The sequence below is a fragment of the Equus quagga genome, chromosome 12 (assembly GCF_021613505.1).
Source record: "Equus quagga isolate Etosha38 chromosome 12, UCLA_HA_Equagga_1.0, whole genome shotgun sequence".
Taxonomy (NCBI): domain Eukaryota; kingdom Metazoa; phylum Chordata; class Mammalia; order Perissodactyla; family Equidae; genus Equus; species Equus quagga.
The window spans coordinates 79,919,134-79,943,570 of NC_060278.1; the positions used below are offsets into that span (position 1 = coordinate 79,919,134).

At 47.4% G+C, this 24,437-nt stretch overlaps 1 protein-coding gene across 1 annotated transcript in view; it reads right to left on the reverse strand.

Annotated features, from left to right (window-relative positions):
* Window positions 1–348: 348 nt before the first annotated feature.
* The window catches only part of CDS2 (CDP-diacylglycerol synthase 2), a 51,839-nt gene continuing 27,750 nt past the window's right edge, over window positions 349–24,437 (reverse strand). The window contains exons 2-13 of the mRNA XM_046678989.1: window positions 15,500–15,636; window positions 14,150–14,246; window positions 13,289–13,386; window positions 11,445–11,584; window positions 9,868–9,926; window positions 9,149–9,231; window positions 7,013–7,100; window positions 6,431–6,499; window positions 5,369–5,521; window positions 3,659–3,778; window positions 3,117–3,220; window positions 349–2,867 (exon numbers count right to left, since the gene is read on the reverse strand). Of these exons, the coding sequence (XP_046534945.1) occupies window positions 2,735–2,867; window positions 3,117–3,220; window positions 3,659–3,778; window positions 5,369–5,521; window positions 6,431–6,499; window positions 7,013–7,100; window positions 9,149–9,231; window positions 9,868–9,926; window positions 11,445–11,584; window positions 13,289–13,386; window positions 14,150–14,246; window positions 15,500–15,636 (1,281 nt within the window). The 3' untranslated portion in view covers window positions 349–2,734. The remainder of the gene's footprint in view (window positions 2,868–3,116; window positions 3,221–3,658; window positions 3,779–5,368; window positions 5,522–6,430; window positions 6,500–7,012; window positions 7,101–9,148; window positions 9,232–9,867; window positions 9,927–11,444; window positions 11,585–13,288; window positions 13,387–14,149; window positions 14,247–15,499; window positions 15,637–24,437) is intronic.

Consider the following 24,437-nt stretch of genomic DNA (forward strand, 5'->3'; position numbering starts at 1 on the left):
AATGCTGCAAAATTCCAGGAGTGCTCACGCCACTTCCTCAAAGGCGAGTGTGCGTGGGGACGATCCAGTCCCTGTCCTAGTGTGTGTAGCACAAGACAGAGTCGGTCTTGACTGCACCACGTGACCCTGGGGAAGCTCTCTATCCTCGCTGGCCCTCAGCTTCCTCACTGGGAAGGTGCTGAGGACTCTCGCCCGAGGTACCTCAGAAGGCTGTTGTGAGAACGGATAGGATTCAAATTGGAAAACACAACAAAAATCTCTAATTCAGGACTGCATGGTATTTATGAACACAAAAACAAGCAGGAAACAAAACCACGCGTGGCAGTGAGAAACTGAATTCACGACAAGTTTCAGTTTCAGTCACATTTTATTGCTCACACAAAAAAAATGGATCTGAAGCCAGTTATGCTGTTCATTGAGATCTGCACAGGCGTATGTTCACACAGTCACTTGAATCTTATCTGTATGGTGAAATATCTTCAGTAAATGGGAGAAAGAAAACCATTGTGCTATAGAGACAACAGGTGGTGTGCCCTCCGGGCTACTCAACGAGGAAATTCCTTATTTCACCAGAAAGCATGTGGGGAAATCAGAAGAAAATAAACTCAAGCTGACCCTCTGGGCTTCTTGCTAGCAGCTCTGATGCGCACCCAGCTGCAGTTTCCCAGGACCCCCATCAGTGACCACTTCCACAAAGGGATGCGCCAGGTTCCCTGATCCCAAAGGCAGCCCTATTCAAGAGTGGCTCTCTGCTGCTGGGCCCTAGCAACCAAGGACCCCACCATATGCCCAGAATGGGGCACCAGAGAAATGAGGCACCCTTCTGTCTCTGGTTTGGGGAACCAATCATTCTTTAACAAGAAAACTAAATGCGCTCATATTCACCTTCACTGTGGCTGAGATTCTCACTCACCTTAAGGACAAGCATATAGAAAAGGCCTGAAAGCGCCTGCTTTTTGGGTGCCCAGGACACAACTCAACACCCACAGCAGCCTCTGCTGACATGAACTTGCTCAGCCAGAATCACAGAATCCCGGAATTTGAAGATGGCTTAGAACGTGAGGACCCAGAGAGTGATGCGTCCTGCCCAGGGTCACACAGCCATGACTAAAACCCCCGTGCAAAAACAGGTTTTGTTTTTAAAGGGGCCTTGGGCCTGAAAAAGAAAAGGCATGTGCTAAAATGGAAGGAAAGGCTCAGAAGGTGCCTCAGTGCTGCCTGCACGTGGAGGTCCCGCAGTCACTGTCAGCTGAAACGTCGAGAGGGGTCTGCCTTGCGCTGGACGCTCAGTGGTCTGTGCTGACCGCGGGCTTTCAGGGTGGCGGGAAGGCTGATTTAAACAGACACAAAGCAAACCAGCACCACACCGAGATGCTGAAGCAAACCATTACCCCCTCATTTGGCAACAAGAACAACCATGGCACAGAATAATTTAACAGATTTGGGCACCAAGTTCTCTCTCCCGTCCTCCCTGACTTGTCCCGACAAAGAACTTGTCTTCCCACAGTCAACCTCACTCCTGTAATTAGGAAGGGAAAAACATAAATCACAGTTTAAAAGAAAAAAGGTCCCCTAGTAAAATACAAACTACATTGAAACTGGTCACATTATATAAAAAGTATGCATTTAATCTTTATAATAGTCAAATCTCTAGCTGGGTTAGGATTTCCAGAGTTTAAAGCAGGACTTTGTGGTTTCAGTGAAGAAGTCATGGTACACTTGAAATCACAATAAGAAATAAGTGATTTTTAACACACACAGAGACACACTTGCCTTAACAGTAATATATATACAACACAGCAGCTACACGGGTGGTCGGTCAGGCAAGGGGTGCGGGAACCAGAAGCCCTCTGCTCGCCGCCTAATGGGAAAGCCCCCAGGAGGGATTCAGCAGCAACAAGTGTACAGCACAAATGTGAACAGCACTGTCCCTGAAAAGACATGGTGAGCTGGACTGCCCTGTAGGAGCCACCTGAGCCTAAAACCCGCGGGAAAGGGCTTGGTCACAGTACGTGCTACTGCATACACTTCTAATAATACAGTGTGGGCTTTTTTTCCCCAGACTATTATAAATAACTTTTCGTGCTTTCTGAAGAAAATAAAAACTGAAACCTTCTCTCAGTGTGTGATGAAGTAAGGTGAACCACATCATAAAACCGAGCTTGTGCTCCACAGGATTCCATGTGGGTAGGATGCTTATCTGATTAACAAGCCTTGTCATTCCAGCCGGGAGAAGGCAACCCTCCTGCAGCTCCAAGGCAGGGATGACCGAGAAGCCCAGGTGGAAGCTCTCCAGCAGTAAAGACATCCAAGCCATACTCCTCTTCCCTGCTGGGGGCGGTCACAGAGACAGGCGGGGCCCCTGAACTGGACGGACACAGAAGCACGACCACTCTCTGCTCGAGCCCAGAAACAGTTCACTTGATGGCAGCTAGAAGCGCCAAGCAGATGCTCCCGAGCTGGGCAACACTGTCTTCTAGGCTGTCAAAAACTTCTGTTTAAAAAACCCAACGGTTTTACTGCCATGACTTCTTTCCAACTCAAAGCTATAGTTTAGTCACAACCCAAATCATAAGCACATAGACTGTATATACAGATTTTTTTTAAACCCACAAATAAAGGGAAAAAAAAAAGACAGTGAGTTGAAGCCTTGTCATTGTCTAGTCACACCAGCTGGGCTTGCCTTGGAGCCCTGCCCCTCGCTCGGTCCTGCTCTCCCGGCCCGGGGTGGCCCCTACTCATCCTCGGCAGCAGCCGTCAGCATCCCCTTGTCGGTCAGGTGGGACTTAAGCGTGTTGAAGATGTGGAGCTGCTGATCTGGCCGCAAGGTCAGGAACTGCTGAATGAGCTTGCTCGGATTCGGGCCCCTGGAAGAGAATATGAAGAAACAGCACTGAGTGGGGGACTTCTAGGACCTGGTTATCCAAGAGGCTGCTCCCCCTCTGGATTCTCTACTAACAGAGGGCAGGGGGCCCTCAGAGAATCCATAAACAGTAGCAAGTGAAAACTGCATTCTTATTTGGGACGGTTTTCACTCAAACAGAGAAAGCTAAAATTCTAGATTTTCACCATACTTAAAACTCCACCTACTTGGTTCAGATGGAAAGGCACTGTACCTGATAAAACTGGCGATGTACACATTGACAAAGGTGGCCATTAGATACTGGCAGTCAAAGCGATCCATGATGCCCCCATGGCCAGGAATGGTGTTGGCAAAGTCCTGTTAGAGGTAGGGAGGGACTGGTGAACCTGGGCTCAGCCAAGACCAAACCCTGACCTGTGGTCCCAACTCACATCCAGCTACTATCCTGAGTAGCTGAGGGCAACAGAAAGAGAGAAGTAAGCACTGGCCCAAATGATAAGCCTATAATAGGACACGATCCTACTAAATTATAAAATCTTTCTCTGGAAGAAAGATGCAAGATACATTAACAAACTGAAAATCCAACTATTGAATTTTCTTGAAACATGGTATTTTCATTTAACCTGCCTCCATTACTTGCATGGAAGAAAAGCACACGTTAATAGTCAGGGTTTATAGCCTGGTATTTTGAAGCAGGTGGTGGCTGATGGGGCAGGACAGGAAGAAGGCAGAAGATGGGTGAAGAGGCGCCTGGCTGGGAGACAATGAGAGGAACAGAGAAAAGGGTTTTCCTACTTTGATTTTAAAGGCTCGTTTGAATCCACTTGCGAAGAATCCTCCAAAAGGGCCGATGAGGGAGGCAAAGGTGGAGAGGGCAATGCTGTGAATCTGGAAGGGGTACATCCGGACTATTTTCTGAGAACAAAGGAAGGAAAAGTCAAGATGCCTACAAGCCAAGCCTCATTACTTGTTAACATAAATAGCTCTTTAAGAACTATATTTTCCCCAAGAAAACAAAATTAGTAAGAAGACTGGATTTTTTATTTTACAAATCTCTAATGTCTGGCTTAAGAGAAGACATTAAGATATTCTGCCTTCTTGGGGGGACAGCCCCATGGCCAAGTGGTTAAGTTCGTGTACTCTGCTTTGGCAGCCCCGGGTTCGCCAGGTTTGGATCCTGGGTGCAGACCTACACACCGCTCATCAAGCCATGCTGTGGTGGCTTCCCACATGGAAGAGCTGGAATGACTTACAACTAGGATATACAGCTATGTACTAGGGATTTGGGGAGAAAAAAAAAAAGAGGGAAGATTGGCAACAGATGTTAGCTCAGGGCCAATCTTCCTCACTGAAAACGAAAAAAAAGCATGTTAAAAAAAGATATTTTGCATTCAGTCTGCTGTGATATGTTGCTTTAGCTGAAGTCTATGAATAAACTCCAGCCTTATATAGATATATCACTGAAAAAAAAGACTATCTTAGTGCTGTCTCTTCAGAGAATTGTGGGTATTATTCTTTGACACAACACCAGAACTTGACAAGTGGTAGTTTCTTAAAAATCTGGTGCAATGTGGAATCTGAAATCCCATCAATAAACTTTTTGTACTCTTACATTAAACCCCATTGGTCTATCTTGGACTTGGAATGGATCTTTTACCCATGCACAACTGTGCAACACCATGCATATTTAGAAAATACCAGTTCACTGAGTTATGTAAATCTTCCAAATGTAGACACATTTCACTCTACAATGTCAAAACACCCTATGTTAAAATCACCACAGATCTCCTCCGAAAAGCCTGTGGGTGTTAGGAAGCTGTCAAGCTCACAGCGGCAGGTGTATGCTTTCCAAAATTCTAATTTTCATTTGAAAGTCCAATTCCTCACTGATAACAATTACTGTCAGTTGTTTTCCTTGAAGTGACAAGCTCACTTTGTTCATTTTCAAGAAAAATGTCTGCCAAATATCCAAGTCTGAAAAACTACAGTTTGTCAGTTCTTTTCAAGCAAAAATTATGTTCCTGCAAAAAAGCAGCTAGTTCAGCTCGAAACTAAAACAAGTGTACGTACGCTCTCCCTTTAGGGGATACTGGACTTCAGTATTTAGCACAAGCATTTTAAGCATACTTTCCATTTTGGTACACAGAGTATTAGAAAGGTGTGTATTCAAGAGTCAAGATTCAGTAAAATTAATAATAGTACTATTTTATCAAAGATACTCTTAAGAGGAACTGGCTGATTTTACTGCATGTGTGTGGCACAAAGAATCCAATGACTTAGTCCACTTTGGTGCCACTGTCCTCACTCACGCCAAGGTGCCAGCAGGTTTACCCACCACAGCTTTTGCACCATTGTGGCAAATGTCGACAAAGTGGAAAAGGCAAATGACATCACCGGGGAGGGAAGAACGTAGTCTTTTGAGGGAAAGCAGTGGGGGGTGCGGGACTCTTTCTTTGTAGTCATTATCCAACTAAGGACAGTTCACCCCATGTGAGTGGCACATACCCAGCCAATGATTGACTGAATCACCCCAGGAATGACATACTCCTGCAGGCGAAACAGGTCCGAGGGCTCACAGTCCACAGTGAAGCTGTTGGTGTCATTGTTGTACTCCACGGGGCAGACAAAGCATCTGTACCCAGACATCACGTAGGAAAGCTGAGGATGAAGAACACAGAGATGCGTGAGGGAGAAAAGTTCCAGCCATCCTGCCTGGGTGGCAGACACCTGGGTTGGCCACATCCCTATGCACTAAATCAGAGGCTTAGGTTCACCACATGTGTATTTTCTCTGAATTTGGGGGGAAAAAATACAGAGGTTCATAGCCCACTGAGGTCTCAGACATACTTGCCCCAACACCCAGGTCCTGAATAAATCTAGGAAAGACCTGAAGGAACTTGAGCAAAGAACTACAAGAAGTTTCCCCCATTTGGGGGAGCTAGGGTCCGATTTTCTGGGATCTCTTAACTTAGTGCTAACTGGAGGCAGGTGGGGAGAGTGGTAGACTGAGAGGCAGACAGCCGGGAGGAAGAAGGCTGAAGAGCAATCAAGTAGGGGGGTTCAGCAATGAAGGACAGCTGGACAACGCTGAGACAGGAGAGGCTGGCCTGAGGGTCAGAAGCAGGGAATGGTACTCTAGAAAAGGCTGGAAGATCATCCACCTCCAGGAAGGGCACACATAGGAGAAAATCTCAGCTGAGTGGCAAATCTCACCTCGCCTCTTACTCTCAGGTGCCAATCACCCAGACCTTGAAATATGAAATGCCTGGACAAGAATGCTACCTGCTGAGTGTCGCCAGGACTTGGCATGAGAGGAGTGGAAGGTGCACACAGCCCCTGCTCCTCAACTGCCAAGACCTGCTTGAAAACTGGCAGATAAAGGACAGGTGGTGCTGCCTGTGCCAGTTACAGAGCACACCATGCTCATGCCCCTGTGCAGGGCAAGAGTACCATTCAGCAGGACAGAGTCCTTGGCCTCGGGCGACATGCTCTCTAGCCCTGGACAGGCTTTGAAGGGGGGTGTGAGGCCTCTGTCCACTCCCCCACCCACCAGGAGCCACCACCTACCAGAAGGCCAAAGACCACAGTAGCAAAGAAGCCCCCAATGAAGCCTTCCCAAGTCTTCTTCGGGGACAGCTGTGGACAGAGAGCAAGCTCTTAGCAAAGTGCATTTTGATAACGCTGGTTTTGGGAACAATGATTACTTGTTAAAAACCTTTCTACTATTAAAAAAAACCTCATTCTGTTAACTACTTCACCTTCTAAAAGACCCCATGCTTGGTTTCCTTGTTCCCTGCCTGATACCCCTCAGTGTCCTCTCTCTTTCAATTGGTATTCATGTAATTTAATAATATTATGAAACAGTATCCTAATCAAATGACAACACCCAAATTCAGATCAAAGCCCCAAAAGTGTGCCTGTACAACCTATAAAAATATTTTCTCTATTAGCTCTTTTTTTCCTATTAGTAGGTGTCAACGTCTCCCTTTGGCTTTTCTCTTGAAACTGATTTACCGCCAGCCTTTCTCCAGGATGACATGAAGATGTACACACCAGCTAGATCTCCTCTCTGCTCCCAAGATGCTCTCCTCGTACCAAACGCACCACCCTTCCCTCACGGTGCTACTTCATCTTAGGGGACCCATTTACCTTGATGAGTGGGGTCCGACCAAAGAAGAAGCCAAACATATAGGCCATGATGTCATTACAGATGACGCAAGAAATGGGGACAATGAACCTAGGAAATAAACCAAGTAAGAATCAACTCTACCATGATGATAATGCCTCAGAAGTCCACAAAACAATGCCATTCATAAATTCTAGTACCAACATAACCCACAGAGTACTCATTACCCATTAAAGAATAAAAGAAATGAAATACCATATGAGCCATACCTAGTACCTGGCACACAGCAGGCCTTCAAATGTTTACTGAATGACTACTGAATAAATGGAGGTGTATTTTATAAAATGTCATTTGTCCTTTTTACATTATAAAGCAATATATGCACACGATAATACAAATTTAAACTGTAAAGGAAAGAAAAAAATTAAGTTTTTCTTGTTTTTCCCATCCCTATCTCTCCATTCTCCAAAATAACTATTTTTAATCATTTCTGACTTTTCTTCTTCTAGTAGTTATGGCCATAACTGTAAATGATATATTTTATGTCTATTTCATGGTTTACCTCCTTTTTTTTTTTTTTTTTACTGTTTATTACTAGCTCAAGTGAGCCCTGCCTTTTGCCAGGATCACACTGAGAGCAAACCCACCATACACACAGCTAGATTTCTACTCTGCACCCCCCTGCTGGTCTGCTCATCCCCACCATGCAAAGGGTAACAGTTCCCACATTTGGACCATCTCTCTCCTCTCCTCACACTCCACTCTGGGACAGTCACTTGTTTTGTAATTTCCTCTATTACGGTTTAACACCATATACATGAATTTCGATTTCCTGCCCCATCAAGGATAGGCAATATTTTCTGACTTCCTGTTTGCTCAGGGAGAAATTTAGAGCAATTGTATCTCCCAACCCCTTCACGATATTTCTTCGTTGAGGCTTCTAGCACATCTTGTCTACTCTGCAACTATAATTAAGTCTTGTAGGTTGAGTCTGAAAACCAATAACTAGAGATTTTAATAAGATTCACTGTAGAACCAAGTCGTATGTCCGGCCCTCTGGATAAGGCCTTCTTTAGTATGAGCTCCTTTAGAATTACCTAATAAAAACTCTGAAAGAAAGGGAAGGAGCTGTGTGCCTCCCAGGCCTGGATCATTGTTTTAAACAGTAATAATGCCTAAGGCTAACATTTATACAGCTAGCCTCTGTTCTAAGCACTTTGCATACATTTTTTTTACATAAATATACATAAAAATTTATCGTAATTTACATACATAATCTATTATATGTATGTATAATATACATACATAACCCTCAGGAGGATATCTGGAAACACAGGCACAGTCTGAGGGTCTCAACTACAATATTTTAGTACGTCTCCCTTATACACGCTAGGCTATGCCTTCACATTTTCACTAAGATCATCCCGCTTCTTCAGTCAGCCGGCCGACTTCTATTAATGCTGACAGATTTCCTGTTGAAACCTGCATTTCTGGAATAAAATCTACTAAGTAACAGTATATCACTCTTTTGACTCATTGCCAGATTCTATTTTCTAATTCTTTATTTAGAATGGTTTACCTATAATCGTAAAAGAAATCAGTTTATCACTCTTGTTTCTCCTTCCCTATGCCTATCGGCTTTAGTATTAAGGGTGAGATAAAACTGAGCTATTATCTCTGGTCATTTCTTTCACCAGGTGTGGATTCTTATGTAATTTTCAAAGTTCTTGTATAGTTACTGATCTATTCAAGTTTTCTTCTTCATAACTTTTAGCAGTTTACATTTTGCCAGGAAATCATGACTCTTCCTCTAGGTTTGCAAATTTGTTGCCACACAGTTGCCTGTCTTTGATTCTTTAAATATCCCTGGATCTATTAGTCTAAAACAGTGGTTCTCAAAGTTTAGGTCCTGCCCAGCAGGAGCAGCTGAGAATGTACTAGAAATTCAAACCCTCAGGCACCACCCCAGATCTAAAAAAGCAGAAACTTCAGTAGTGGGGCATGGCAACCTGTGTTGTAACCAGCCCTGCAGGGGATTCTGATGTGGCTCAAAGGGAGAAGCACTGTCTCAGAAGGTAAGGCAAGTGTTCTCAGGCCCTCTGTACGTGAGACACACCCACAAAATAAAAGGGAAAACCCCCCTCACTGACATCACTCACCAGATCATTCCTTCAAATAGGTTGTGGATGACAAGATGGGACTGGGTTACAACGATCAGTAATGTCACATGGGTCCAGCCAAACTGCAAAAGAAAAAGAAGAAACTTTACCTATCAGTTTACCTTGAAAGGAACTTCAAATAACAGTCAATACCAAATACAAAACTGCTGAGAAACAGATAGGAAAGCTATCTGCTTCTGGACCTGTCATCCTGGAAGTGAAAAGATACATAACAGGCCCCTGGGAGTAACTCTGTCCCCCAGCTACAGTTCCCATCAAAAGTAGGGCGCACATGGCCCAGCCGTGAGTGAGTCTTTCTGTGCTCTGAGAGCCTGGGTACTTCTCATTTTTTAGTAAGTAAGTACAGAGTGCTTAGGGCACTCAGCGAGTGAATGTTTTCCAGTTGAGGGGACGATGTAGCAAGTTGGGTATCTGTGGGCAATGCCTGATGCTGCACCTGGAGCCTTACCTGGAGGGCACCTTCAGGTCCCAGTGGAGAGACTGCTTATGGTGTAAATGAAGCAACAGTGATTGGGGAGGCGGAGGCAGAGCCACCAAACTCAAACGGGCCCTCCTCCTTCCTGCTCTAGGCTCTAGATGCACACAGAGCAGACTGCATTCCGGAAGTCTTAATTTATCACAAAAAGGACGAGAGCCCTGCTGAGCTTCGGCAGAACCACTTTTAAGGCAAGAACCCCGGCGCGCGTGGCTTCCCTTACCATGTAGAACTGCAGGCGGTAATGCTTCTTGACCAGGCTCAGCACGAACATGCAGAACCCTAGTTCGAGGAGGGTGGGGGAGAAAGAGCCAAATGAATCACATTCTGCCTGAGTGTCTGTCCTAGTCATTTCCTTTAGCTGTGCTAAGTTGTCCTTTGGCTAATTTCCTGGCAGCAGTTAACCAGGGCACAATTCCAAAGCCAGGGGGAGAAAAACCAGTAGTTGCTCAGATAGCAGTCAGAAGGAAACAAGGACTCCTTCAAGACAATCAGAGGAATGCAGTATTTTAAACTCTTGCAGATGACACTCAGTTTAGGCCACTGTTCACCACAGAGGAATGTTTTGACCCTGGAGCAGAGGCCAGCAAACAATGGTCAGGCCAGCTGCCTGCTTTTATAAATAAAATTTTACTGGAACATAGCCATGCCCATTTGTTTACAGATTGTCTAGGGTTCCTCTTGTGCTACAAGGGCAGAATTGAGGAGTTGCAACAGAGGCCCTATGGCCCCCAAAGCCTAAGATATTTATTATCTGTACTTTTAAGAAAAAGTCTGCCGGCCCCTGTATGCCTGTCCTAGAGAATAGGTCTGGCGGAATGGGGAGCCGCCTGGTATGGGGTCAAGGCCACCCTTGCATCTCTCTCATACTGACCCAGATGGTGACAAATCTGCAGGGCCCCCACTTCTCCAGGAGGAAAGGGACTTTTACCCAGAAGCATGTGGGGCTCCTCAAAAGCAGTCCTTCCAGAAGAGAGTACGTCGCCGATCCAGACCCCCCACCTCCCTCTGTCGGGGGCTGCTCTCAGGGTCTGAAGCAAGCTCTCTGAATATCCTCAATGGCAGCAGGCCCCTGGCAGTGGATTTTGTATTTTAATAGCCAGGTGGCATTCACAGAGCCAAGTACTGCCATCAAGCTTACCAAAAGTAGGCCAGACAAATTTAGGTCAGAATAAATTTCTCCCGTGCCTCAAACTGGCTTTGAATGCAATTTGAAAAACACCAGCACTGCTAAAACTAGTGTATAGTCTTCACTGAGTCTAGACGGACACAGCACCTTACTGTGTCTGATTTAATCCTCACAGTGACTCTGCAATTTTAGCTCCAGATTACAAAAGAGCTAACTGAGACTCAGAAAGATCAAGCTCCCAGCCCCTCTGAGGTCAGACTCTTTAAACCCAAATCAGGAAAATTTCCACCACACTGCAGTGACCCCTCAAAGATGGCCACTTGTTTTCATACATAAATTCAGGGGTGGTTTTTGTTTCGGTCACACCGCAGAATCTCTCCCAACAGGAGAGTCAGGACAGGGCCATGCTGCGCCGTCCTCCAATGGAGGCTGGAACACAGGGCTGTGGCACAGACTGTAGTCCCTACACTCACAAAGCCCCTCAGGCTCATTTCTCTTAGCAAAGAGCTGCTACAGCTCACATTAGGCAGAGCCCTCAGCTCTGCTCCCCTGCAAGGTCGGAGTTCAACACCATCAAAACTTTACATTAACCAAGAAATCCCCCCGCGCCTACTCAGCAGACACACAAAAACAAGACAGACGGAAGAACTGGTGAACCGCTGAACGCATACCTGTTAAATAGAGAGTAAAGGAAATGAACCGGTGGTATTTACTGAGAATCCGCAAGGGCTCCTCTCTCTGGACCAGAGTGAAGAAGTAATCCGTCACTGTTTCACCATAGAAGAAGTAATTTACACACAGTAGAAAGTACCTGTAAATGAGCACACGTCACTGCCAGGGAAGCACACGTGGCCTCTTTACAGCGAGGCCATCAGAAAACCCCGAGGGAAGGGTCAGAGAAGCAGTCCACTTGACCCCTGATACCCCCAGAGCAGCTTGCAGAGAGACAAGCAGACCCGGCTCCCTGTTCTTTGGTGACACTGTAGGTGAGAACTTTATCCAGAACCTTGTGGCAGCTTTCACTCACTCCATTTATCACGAACTTGGGACTCAGTTTTTGCTGCTGTTGTAGAGTTTCCATACTTAACCTAAGAACGCCCAAACCATAAGATAACCCTGCAAAACACGCCATGTCCTGCCTCCCCGGTCTTATTTCCACTCACCCCAACAGGAACCCTGCACACCTATCAAAATCTCTTACTCCGGCTTTGCCGCCTGTCTGCTTCGCTCCTGTCGTCTCCCTGCCTGGAGCATCTTCTACGCTCATCCACTTCTTCCCACATGGCTCTGACACATAAATCTTCCACTAGCACTAACTCCTCACTGTTCATATCCTCTCTCCTCACCTGGAGCTCAGGGAAGGGAGAAGCCACAGCTCACAGACCTTTGTAGCCTCTGTGGTGCTTCTGCATATGGGGCAAGCAGCCGCCACGCCAACACTCACCAAGGGTCCCAAGATAGGGAAGAGAGTGGAGACCTTGTCTCTCTGTCTCTTTTTTTATTTTTGATTGTGGAAGTTCAAGAACTCCCATACTTTCTGTTACATAAAAAACACTTCCTTTGGACACTGACCACAGCCAGGGTTCAGACATCGTGAGTGTGTTAACAAAATTTGAAACACTGCTTTCAAGCTATGGAACAGCCACAAGAGAGCCCTACATCTTAACCCAGGTGGCAAGCACAGGCCCATGAGGAGATGCGAGGCAGTTTGTGCCACTGGGTGATGGGGAAGCACCTCTGGAAAGGATGTGTCCAGCCCAAATCTGAGCACATCAGCTCCCTTGGCCACGACCAAGTTGCTGGGGCCCAAAACATTACTCTCCAGCCTAGTGAGCCATGGAATCAAGCCCCAAGTCCTGGCACAGCAGGTGAGAAGGGGCCATATTTGCCCCAAGACGCCCCAGCACTGGGCTGAGCTCTGCTCACGCATCACCACCTGAGGACAGTGTGGCCAATAAAGCAGAGTCTCAGATCAGGAAGGGGTCTCAGACACCATCTGCGCTACGGGTTTTGATTTTGTTTTTGCTTTAAGACAGCCAAGCCCTTTCCCAGGGGCGGGAAAAAGCAGAGCTTCCCTCAGGAGCCGGGATCTTACATGTTCAGTCGTACTCCTGCCCACTCAGGCACCCGAGGTACCTCCAAGGAGCTAGGGCTCCAACATCACAGTTTGAAAACAACTAAGTCTTAACCATCTGTTTAAGGATGAGGAAACCAAGTTCCAGAGATAGCAACACCAGCACTGACAACTCCCAGACAACTGCCGTGGGATGTTGGGATATGAAAAATATGCTCATCTAGAAAAGGGGGGGCCACTGTGCAAAGTCTAAGGAATTCAAATACCGAGGCAAACATGGTCACAGATGCAGCCAGTCTGGCCTATGAAATACTCACGTCTCAAAGGTGCTGTGCAAGTCTGTGGCCATCACTCCGCCCGACCCACCACCACTGTAAATACCTACCACAAACACTTAACATCCAAATCTGTTAAGGGTCCCGGTGGGGCTAGAGAGCTTACCAGCTGAGGGTCCTGAACCAGGGCAGGTCATAGGAGTGGTAGACATTGTAGCCAATAGTGATAATCTCATGGAAACACTTAATCTGAACACACATCACCTGCAGGACACAAAAGAATTAGAACACTTGCTAACGCCCCACTTCTTACGATCTTTGGAAACAGAAACCAAGAGGCCTGGGCCCTCAAGAAAAACTATTATATTTAAGAAAAATGTCAGTGCTACAATGATTCTGCTCTCTTTCTCCTATCTCTCTCACACCATCCCACAATGGCAATGTAGCCCTGTGTGTCACATGGAATAGATCCAATTTTTCACAATAAATATACACTCCCAAAGTTTCAATTAACTTTTTATTCTAGAACCTCCCAGGACTCGATCAGTCTCTTCCCCTTTTGACTTTGAACAGAAATACCTGAAAAGCCCCAAATTACTTTGCTCAGCAGTCAGCTGTCAGTCATCTGGCCCTGTCCACAACAGTGGGAAGACTGCGAGAGAGCATGGCAGGCTGGGACTGCTTAATCAAAGTCCTAAGCCCATGAGTGAGGCCCCAGGAAAACAAGACGCAAAACTCAGAGTCACAAAGAGTCATGGCCCGGGTCACAGTTTAATCAAACAGTTGAAATAATAAAATCAGTTTTTAAAATGAAGAGAAATCTTTAACCACACAGAATGGCTATAGAAACATCCCTCCAGTCGGCTAATGAAAGGTGAGAAGTCACAGATATTCTAAGGCGGAAGTATTCTGAGGAGCCTGGACCCCAAATGATTCCCAGAACCAATCCAATAGCTGGCACTCAAGATGACCAATCCTGCAGGAAAAACCGAAGGCAGAACTAAAATAGCATGCAAACGGCACTTACGATTATCATTAAAACCAATGGTCCCAGGTAGATGATGACGAAGAAAAATGCAATCATGGCCAAAGTCAGGATGCCTCTCACCCACCAGTTCTTCCATCTAAGTTAGAGAGAGAGGAGGGGAAGGAGAGAACACGTTAGGGGCTCAGAAAGAACGGACGCACAAATCCCGAGGGGCAGGGCTCTTCCTGGGATGAGAAGAGCCCTGAGGTCGACCCTTCCCACAGCACCTCCTTCACCCTGACGCAGGCACTAGTCACACGCTGGCGGGAGTGGGGTCACTACAGCCATCACCTCACCCACACAAAACTCAGCAGCTGCTCCAAGGCCTACAGAAAAAGATACCCAGCTTATGTCTTAATGAAGGAATCAGGCAACAAACCCCAAGGGAAATGTAGCACCATCTACATGGATGGCTTCTGTGGCCATCTCTATCTGAAGAAAAACGGATGCACATTCTTCCTGCAGCAGAATCCCACACTCTCTTCCTCTGCATTGTTATGGTGATAAGAATATTAGACAATAATAATAACAGCTATCACAAATATGCACCAGGCACTTTTATAAGGACTTCACGTCTATTAATTCCTTCAACTCTCAACACCACCAGCTTGCACAGATAAGGCAATGGACACACAGGTCATAGAGAAGTGGTGAAGCTGGGATCTGAACGCTAGGAGTCTGGCTCCAGAACCCACACCCTCAATCACTGCACAACACAGCTTTTCAAAGGGACACGTGTGTGTGGAAGGCACACATAAGAATGCTTTTAGATAGCGTGTTCAGGTCTTTTAGTTTGTATTTTTAATCTACCCACATAGCTGGTATTGGAGGCACCAGAGTCTCAAGGGACCAAAATTTTAACCCTAGAGTCACCCAAGCTGAAATGATTCTCAATTCTTCCAGAAGAATTTAAGGAATGTTCACAATGGATGTGTGTGGGAGAGGGAAAACTAAACTTTGAACTAGAAAGTTGGGCTCGTCAGTGAGAAGCAGCCCGCTCATTAGTCACAAACCCCAAGGACCATTTCTCTTCACGACTGTGTCAGTGACTTCGCCCAGCACCCCTTCGTCCACACTTTCATCCTCCTTGGCCCGCGCCTCTCGGCCCAGCCTAGAGCCCCTCAAGGGCCAGATCCTCGCAGGCTGTGCTCGTAGTTGCTGTCAAGCATTAGGTGACACTCAGTGGAGCCCGGGCGGAGGCAGGGGAGACAGCGGCTGCTGCTGCAAGTGGGCAGGTCTGCCCCGCACACTTTAAGAGACCGCGGGCTCTCTGAGGGCTCTGGGTCTCCCGCGGCACTTGGTCCCACTGCAAGACCCCCAACAAGTACCTGCATCATTAAGCCAGGTTACCTTGAAGACAAGCTGGAGAAGGCCCTGTTGAGGACCTCTGGGGTATCGTCTGCAGGGATTAGTGGGGGAGAAGCTTCTGCTCGGCTCTCACTGTCTGATGCAGTCTCTCCATCTACCTTTGCTTCTGACTCCGACTCCTACACCGCAGAAAAACAGAAGAGGAAGAGGTCAAAAATGCTGAGCAGGTTACTGTACATGCCTGCCACAAGAGATCTGTGAGAAAAGACTCCAAACAGGCCTGAGGACCTGGCACAGTCAGGTGACAGAACAGATGGGACTCACAGTGGTCCAACACTGTTCTGACTTGTGCCACAGTGGCCAGTTCTCCCGTGTGCATCTGCACCACGGGAGGATGAGGACCAGCCATGATCTGCTCAATCCTCCTTGCCTTACAAGGGAGCCAAGGAGGCAACAGTCCAGAAGAGTAAGAAAGGGTCTGCTCTGTATCCAAAGAATGGAAAAGGGGGCTGTGGCTGGATTTCATCGGGGGCTCATTCCTGACCCTGCCCTTGCTGCAGGTATCCCAGGCTTATAGCCTATAAAGGTTCGCCTGTAGGCACCCAGGAAGATTCATCCACCTCTGAAAACCCCTTTCCACCAGCACCTAAAGCATACAGCAAGCAGTCCCTGCTCTGCCACAACCTGCCGTGGACTCAGAGCCACCAGTAGCTCTGGCCAGGCTCTCTCAGGGAAAGCTGGGTGTACAGACTATTGCCCCCCAGTGGACTCCCCAAAGTCTACAGTGTCACTTCCAGACCTTACAAGAGCACCCCATGAGGAGGCCAGCCCCAGTTAGTGTGGGAGCCACATAGTACCGCTCACTCAAGTCAACGCTTCACCAGCACTGGGGTGCCTCTATCCTTTCCTTGCCACCAGGCCTGGGCGTTAGCAGACCATGCGATATCACTCACAGGGCTGCCATCCAGGCCCCAGCCAGGTAAGGATGCCTGCAGGAACTCACCCTGCTCCCCAGCCTGTGTGAGGGGACCAGAGACACACCAGCCACAGGCTCTCGATCTGAAGTACCAAGGAGCAGGCTGCTCTGAATCCTAGGGACCATCCTACTACTCAGTGTTTGTTTACTTCCCAGGAGAATTTAGAATAGTTGCTGTGAGAAGAGGTAGAGGAGAAATCAAATCACTCAGAATTAGACAGAGTAACAGTAACAGTATTTGCGGAGCCCCTCACAGTTTTAAGAGCATCTCCCATAACCGTGAACCTCAGAGCAGTTCTGGGAGGAAGACAGGAAGATAGATCCCTGTTTACATCAGTGAGCAAACAGGGGCTCTGACAAGCGCAGTGGCTGGCCCCAAATCCCCTGTTCACCCAGGTCTTCTGACTTCATTGTGTTCATCCCACTACATTTCCTTTTAGTTAAGCATCCTGGAAACCATTTTACTTTCAGTAAGAAATTGAGAAGGAAGTAAACTAGAAATGGCAAAAGGATGTTTCACCACATCTTTAAAGATTTATCTATGTGTGCAAACACAGAAACAATTATATCTTTTAAGTTGAACTAACAATTTGAATTTCCATAACAAATATATGAAATTGAGCACCTTTTGATACGTTTATTGGCCATCTGGATATCTTCTTCTTCGGTGAAGTGTCTGTCAAGTCCCTGGCCAGTTTTCTACTGAGTTTACTTTTTATTATTTGAGGGAGTTTTCACACCTTCCAGATGCAAGTACTTCGTGTCACGAATGCGTTCCCCCAGCCTTCTCTAACCCCACCCCTACCCTAGTCACTCCCTCTCCTAACACTCAGACCTTCTTCTCAACACTGGCCACAGTGAGGACTTAGGGGCAGATTTTTAAAATTGTCTGCTGCTCCCTAAAGACGGGAACCATGACACCTTGTTCTCATGACATCCCCATGCCTACCACACAGCAAAATGCTTACTAATGGATGGAAGGATGGATGGAGGGAGGAAGTGAGGAATTAATTCCAGGTGTGGTAAAGAGATACCCAGCCCTGCCCTTATGGAGACAGCAATTTCTAAATTAACTCACCACTGTGATAACACCACAAACAGAGGGTCTTAACTAGCGCAAGACTGCTGATACAAAGAGAGACGAGGCTTTAGTAAAGAACCTAAAGAGCTGGCCTTGTCAGTCTGATCTGAGGGAAAGATGATGGGTCACTGCTCCTTACTTTGCCACAGCTGAGCCAGGGGGCTGTGGACAAGTCACCAAGTGCCAGAAAGGGTCCTCTTTACCTGTGGGGGTTCCCTGAACAGACCCAACCAAACTCCCACCCAGGGCTGTGTCCTATTCCACAGCCCCAAGAGGTTCTGAAATACAGCAACGCCTCCAGGACTATCCCTCTCCACTGAGACTGAATGAAGACCCAGGCATGCAGAACGGCTTTCCATTCTTTAACAGCAATACCCGCACTCCATCAGCAACCATCAGTGACCCGAGGTAACGATGCTGCGAGATTATCTAGATCTGACCCCTAAACCACATGGCTGCAACATGCAAGCACCTGGGCCCTATGGAGGCCTCCTACAGCTGCTCTCCAGGAGCATCTAGAAGCCACAGGGACTGAGATGGAGCACAGCAGGAGGGAGGGCACCTGCACGCACGAGCACACACATACACACCACACACAGAAGGCCCAGCACCAGGTTATTTTTAACTTATCCATCCTGTCGTCAAGGAGACTCACAAAGGTTGCTGGTTCCCCAGGCGGAGAAGGACAGGAAGGAGCCCAGGCAGAGCCCCCGCAGAGGACAGGGAGCTCAGCTCTGTCCTGAGTCTCTGCACCTTCTTGGCCTTTTACGAATCATAGCCCAGCACTATCTGGCTCCTCTCCTTCCTTGCTAGGAAACAGGGAAGTGAAGAGAGGTATCCTGAAGCAGAAAGCAGCAAAAGAGAACTGTCACAAAGACACTGTGACTGTTGCTACCAAAACATCAGGGGACCTGGGATGAAAAACTAAGAAATGAAGTAAACACCCTGAAGGAACAAGCCTGAAGGAGCTTAACCAAAAGTCAGAGGGGCCAAGCCTGTTCATTGGTGTGCTCCTCCAGGGGATGGCGGGACAGGCAGATGTCAAGGAAGACTTTCTGCAGGAGGAGGCAGCAGCCAGTCAGGGAAGGCAGGGCCCAGGTCCCCACTCTCATCACACTCAGCGCAGGCCTCCATTCTCTGGCCTTCCAGTGGAGAAAGGATCCCTTCTCTCTGATGGTTGGTGGGATGACCAAATGCAACCTCAAAGAAAGTCTATGAAAACACTAAAGGGACTACACACCCCTACCCCTCAGGAGCCTGACCACAGCACACAGGACAGGAGCATGAGAACCTTAAGGCACCCTCCCAAGGAAGATGGAGTGGGGAAAGAAGGGTGGTCATCAGGCCTTGTTGGGCCCGTGTGCTAACCAATTATGGGAGCTCAGCCTCTGCCTACCTTGCTTCCTCTTTCACACCTTCCGTTCATCCAACGGGCAGCCCCAACTCAAAATGATCACTTACCAAAACTACGTGAAAAGTGGAGGTCTGAAACATGAAGGCAACAGCACAAACCAGTGCTCTCTGAAGTGGGATGTATGCAATGCAAATCACTGAGGTGTGGGAGAAATATTAGAACTTATTTCTATTTCTCTCATTCATATGTTCTTTCTTGTGCATGCTTTATAATGGACCTATCAGTACGTGTGAACTGACAGTACATGTAAATTTATAAATTAGTAAATTTGCGCAAGCTGGGGCACATGGTTAAAACATCACATACCTGTCGGACATGGTGTTGTGTCAGCAGCCGTGGGCTTCTTGTTTCCCACTGCACTGAGCAGTGCCTGGATTACAGCAGGCACCCAAAGATTTGTTGCACTAATGAGCTAATTAATTCCATGGACCTACCATGGACCAAAGTGTCTGGACTGCACCGAGAGTATGACAGAGCCCACTATGATTTCCAGCTCATGTGCAAGGACCCATGTCCCTGCCTCCACAGTGGCCCTCGAAGCAGGACCAGACTAGTGCCCACTCCAGCGCCCTCCCTGCTGGGTGGTGAGTGTGAGGGCCCAGCTTAGAAGCTCTGGGACCAGCTCAGGGCAGAGGGAAGAGGCTGCCTTTCCTCTTCAAGCCATCTCAGCCCAGCTCCCAGGCATCTTTCCTTCCTTCCGTTTCAAGTCGAGGGCCCAGATCAGAGATTGAGTGGAGCAGACTCTGTCTCTCAGATTCTCTCTCAGTCACCGCCCATCCTCTCACAGTCCCTTAGCCATTTCCCAAGGGAGCTGTCATGCTGCTATAAACAGGAAACAAGAGTGTTGCTTTAAAAGGAAGGACAAATAAAAGCTCCCTCTGAGGCTTCCTTCCTTCTGGTTCACTTAGACCCTATCGGGAAAGGCGAAGCACTTAGGGTGATGGACAGTGTCCTGGGTTACCAAGGGCTCAGGTAAGACCTGTGGACATTTCTGGAGAAACTCCTGCTCGAAAGGCTTCCCCTAACAGCCTTCAGGGCCCCTCGCCTCACCAAAACTCCCCAGAAGCCAACCCCAGCACCAAGCTGGGGCTGAGAACAGCACGGAAGCCTCCCTTCAACAGAAGCAAGAGAAGGCAGCGAGGGAGGGCCAAAGTGAGCAGCAGCGTGGGAGGGGAAGGTCCCTGTGGTCGAGGCCTGGCTCCTCATGGCCTGGGGAGGGGCCTGGCTCCGTCAGAATAGCATCTGTAGAACTTATTTTCACTGTGATTCTCTGAGTGGAAAACTCAACCTCTTCCCACTCCTTAATCTCAGCATTTCCTGAAGGCCTGACTTGGGCTTACAAAAGTTCACGGGACAGCATCTGTTTGAGGCTCCCTTTCAGTCACCAGTTGGTGTCAGGGGCCCACCCTCTGACCTCAATATTTCTTAAGACTCTGCAGTGACATTCACAGGTGACAATGTCAGAACTTGACCAAAAAAAGTGTGGCCGTGGCCTGACTGGACAGGAGCACTTAGCACTGTGTCAACCTGGCTCCAGGCAGATAGGGCTCACCCCACAACCCATTTCTTTACCAGATGCCAAGTCACTTTTGTACCTTGCTAAAGAAAATATAGTAATACAATCATGCATCACTTAATGATGGGGATACATTCTGAGAAATGCGTTGTTAGGCAATTTCGTTGTTGTGCGAACTTCACAGACTGTACTTACACAAACCTAGATGGTACAGCCCACTACACACCTAGGCTATATGGTACTAATTTTACGGGACCACCATCATACATGCAGTTGTAGGGGAGGAAGACATTTCCTCTATCCAAAGTGGGTTCGTCTGGCCGGAGAACGAATTAAATTCACATGAGACAGAATAGCAAGAGAAAATTAAAAAAAGCTTTATGAGGAACCATGGCCCGGGGCCTTTCTTCCCGAAGGAGGCAAGGGCACCGAAGAAGTGGGGTGCATATAGTGGTTTATATACCCCCAAACAGGGTGTTTCACATGTGATTGAAATGTCCCTCCCACAATAGTCACAAGATTGCCCTGTGGCACAGCGCTTGATGGACACAGCAGATAGTGGGTCTGCTATCTCGGAGGGTGAAGCAGGAGGCAATTCTATTGTCTGGAGCTGGGCGGTCAAAGGTGAGCACAGCAATCAGTTCCTAGCCTAAGGAAAGATGCTTAATCCTGAAGGAAATGCCAACGTTGAGAGGGGGAGGGAAGTCAGTTACGGGAGGTTACCAGACAAGACAATAAACAAATGCAGATTTAAGTCCTTGCCTTACCCATTCATTAAGAGTTTCTAGAGATATCTTTACAGATGGAGAGTTTCCTTACAATGTAAATGTCTCTTACAAAGGGTAAGTAAATTCTATTTTTCAGAGCCTCCTTCCCTGTCCCAGTTTATCAAAAGCAATCAGCCTCAAATAATCCTCATGCCAAAGAGACATACCTTGGGGTGGCCAATTCCAGGCCCCTACACAGTCCATTGTTGACCAAAACATCCTTATGATGTTTTGCGCATGACCGTATCTGTTCATGTTTGCCTCAGAGGAGCTAAAAACTAGGGAAAGAAAAGAAGTGGTACCAACTAGTAGGCTTTTCTTCTCTTTCTCATTACCAAGGAAATTTCATTAAAAGGTAGTGCTCAGTGCACTGGCTGGTCATGCTTCCAAGAACTGTCCTTCCCACTGGCACTCAGATTCAAAAGTTTCATTTACTGAGTGACTCCATAACTTGCACAAACTATTTTTTGCACTGCTTTAGATGCAAATTACAAACCTGTCCTGGAGGAAAGTCATTAGACTGAGTACCTTTCTGGTACATATGGTGCCTGCCATCTTTTTAATCAAGTCCTGTGGCAACTGTGAGGGCAATCGACTCCCCCACTGACAGACACATCCCCAGGAGAGAAATTACCAGTGACAGGCTTATCCTGTCAGGGACTTATGTGTTCCCCTCACTGAAAAAGCCAAGTAGGCTGTCATCTAAGTTCCTAGTGAGAAAAGACACACATGTATGTATATATGTTTATACGTCCGTGTGCAGTGTTAGGAATAACAAAGAAAATATTTCTAGCTTTTTCTAATGCTAACCCCATTTGACAAGGTCAATCGTCTGAACAAAGGATCAAATAGGAGGAAGAGCCCTACTCTGAAAGTTTAGAATCATCCTCAATATGACCACACCCTGTCTTCAAAAGTTTCCTACCAATAATGCGACCTACAGAAAATGTGTTCAGCTCCACTGGAGGTGGACTGTTTCCTTAAAGCACCCCCACAGGTGACTGCACTCCACACCAAAGTGCTCCAGAGAAAAGGTACAAAGAGGGGCATATATATGTGTGCGTGTGTGGTAGATTCCACTTTTTGGAACCTAACTCTGGCCATGAGCAATTTCACCTCCAGACGATATTTACAAAGGGCCACAGGGGCCTTTGCAGCTGAAAGGACAACCATTCCCAAGACAGGGCACTGGGAGACAACCGTGTGCTCGCCATCCCCTTTCCTCCCACCTCCTCTGAAACCTCACTCCACTGATCTCTCTCCTCCTCTCCGTCCTCCCACCTTCCCCACACCACAGGCCCTTCTTACAACCATTTAAGCAGGCTCAACAATAAAAAGCTTTTGACAGCCCATCCAACCAATGCACTTTCTTCGCCACTGCACGGGTGAACCTTTGGGAAGAGCTGTGGACACCCCATCCCCCTCCCTGACTGTGCAACATTCTTCAAGCCACAGTAGGCCACTTTCACGCCCAGCCATTCCACTAAAGCGCTCTCCTGGGTCAACAATGACCTAATCACTAAACCTGTGACTCTCAGTTCTCATCTGGCTCAGCCTCATAGCAGCTTTTGATGCTTTATCAGGAAACACTCTTCCTTTGGTTTCCAAGAAGCACATCCTCCTGCGTCTCTGGCCAGCCCTTCTTTCGCCTGCCTTCTCCTTGGCAACTTCTTTCTCGACCTGTCCTTTGGGGGTTGTGCAGGGTTTCATCCTAGGCTCTTTTGTTTCTCTACTACCCACTCTCCTTGAGTAATCTCATTCACTCTGATGCCTCTAACTCCCTCTTCTTGAGCTTCAGACCCATCTAGCCAATTGTACTAGATGTCTCCCCTTGGATGTCCCATATACATCCGAAATTCTCCATGTGTCCAAAACCAACTTCACTCCCTTTCCCCTGAATTCTCCAGAGAGAAATGTGGCCATCACCCTCACTGGTTCCTCCCCCAGAACTATCTATCATCAAGTCTGTTCATGCGACCTCCAAAATGGCTTTCAGCTCCTTCTACTCATTCCCATTAATTCCAGCCAACATCACCCCTCCTCCTCTGGGTAACTGCAACAGCCCAACCCAACACCTCGCCTCCAGCCTTGAGTCACTCCTACCTCCACTCTACTCCTTACACTGCACCAAGAAGGACCTTCCAGAAAGAAAATCCGACCACATCACTCCCTGTCCTGAACTCCTTCCAGAGCTCCATGGACTACATGAAGACCATTTTCCCACCTCTGGTAATCTGAAGGAGAGACTACACTCCAGGATAGGTCTAAACTTTTTTAAATGGTGTACAAGCCCTTCTGGGATCAGGGTCTTGTCTACCCTTCCAGCCTCATCTCTCACAGCCGTTCTGAACTACAGTCAGTTCCTAGAATGAGTTGGATTTTCTCACCTTTACGCCTTTTGCTCATTCTGTTCCTACCTAAAACAGTCTTCTCAGACACAACTCTCTTCTGGCCAATTCTAATTTATCCTTTGAATCTCTGCTAAGAGATCCCTTTCTCTCCAAACCTTCTACCACTGCCTGTGTGTCCAAGTGGCCCCCTGTCCTTCCCCAAGTGTTCCCCACACTGTATGAGCTCCTCCTGAAGACCACATCTGTCAGGGGCAGGGGGAATGGGGAACCACGTCGACTTCCTCACCATAGTACCCCCAACATCTAGCATGGTGCCTAGAACAGAGAAGACAGTAAGTAGGTCTCACCACATCCGCATAAGCAGCCACAGCCCACCATTCCAAGAGGATCCAGGATTTACTGGATTGGCAGAAAGCTGGGCAACACAGAGCTTAGTTCAGCAGTTCGACATTTTCTGCACTCTTAAGACCACTATACGATGCATCCAGGGTTGAAGCTGGTTGTCCCACTGTCCACCTCCTCTTCTTTCTCAGACATTGTAACAGAAGCCCTGATTTTTATTTACTTATTTTTTTTTGAGGAAAATTGGCTATGAACTAACGACTGCCAATCCTCTTCTTTTTGCTGAGGAAGACTGGCCCTGAGCTAACATCCATGCCCACCTTCCTCTACTTTATATGTGGGACGCCTACCACAGCATGGTTTGCCGAGCGGTGTCATGTCCGCACCCGCGATCCGAACCGGCGAACCCCGGGCCGCAGAGAAGCAGAACGTGCAAACTTAACCACTGCGCCACCAGGCGGGCCCCAGAGCCCTGATTTTTATCTGGGCTTAGAACCAAGACTACATTTTCCAATTCTGGCTGATGAGACGTT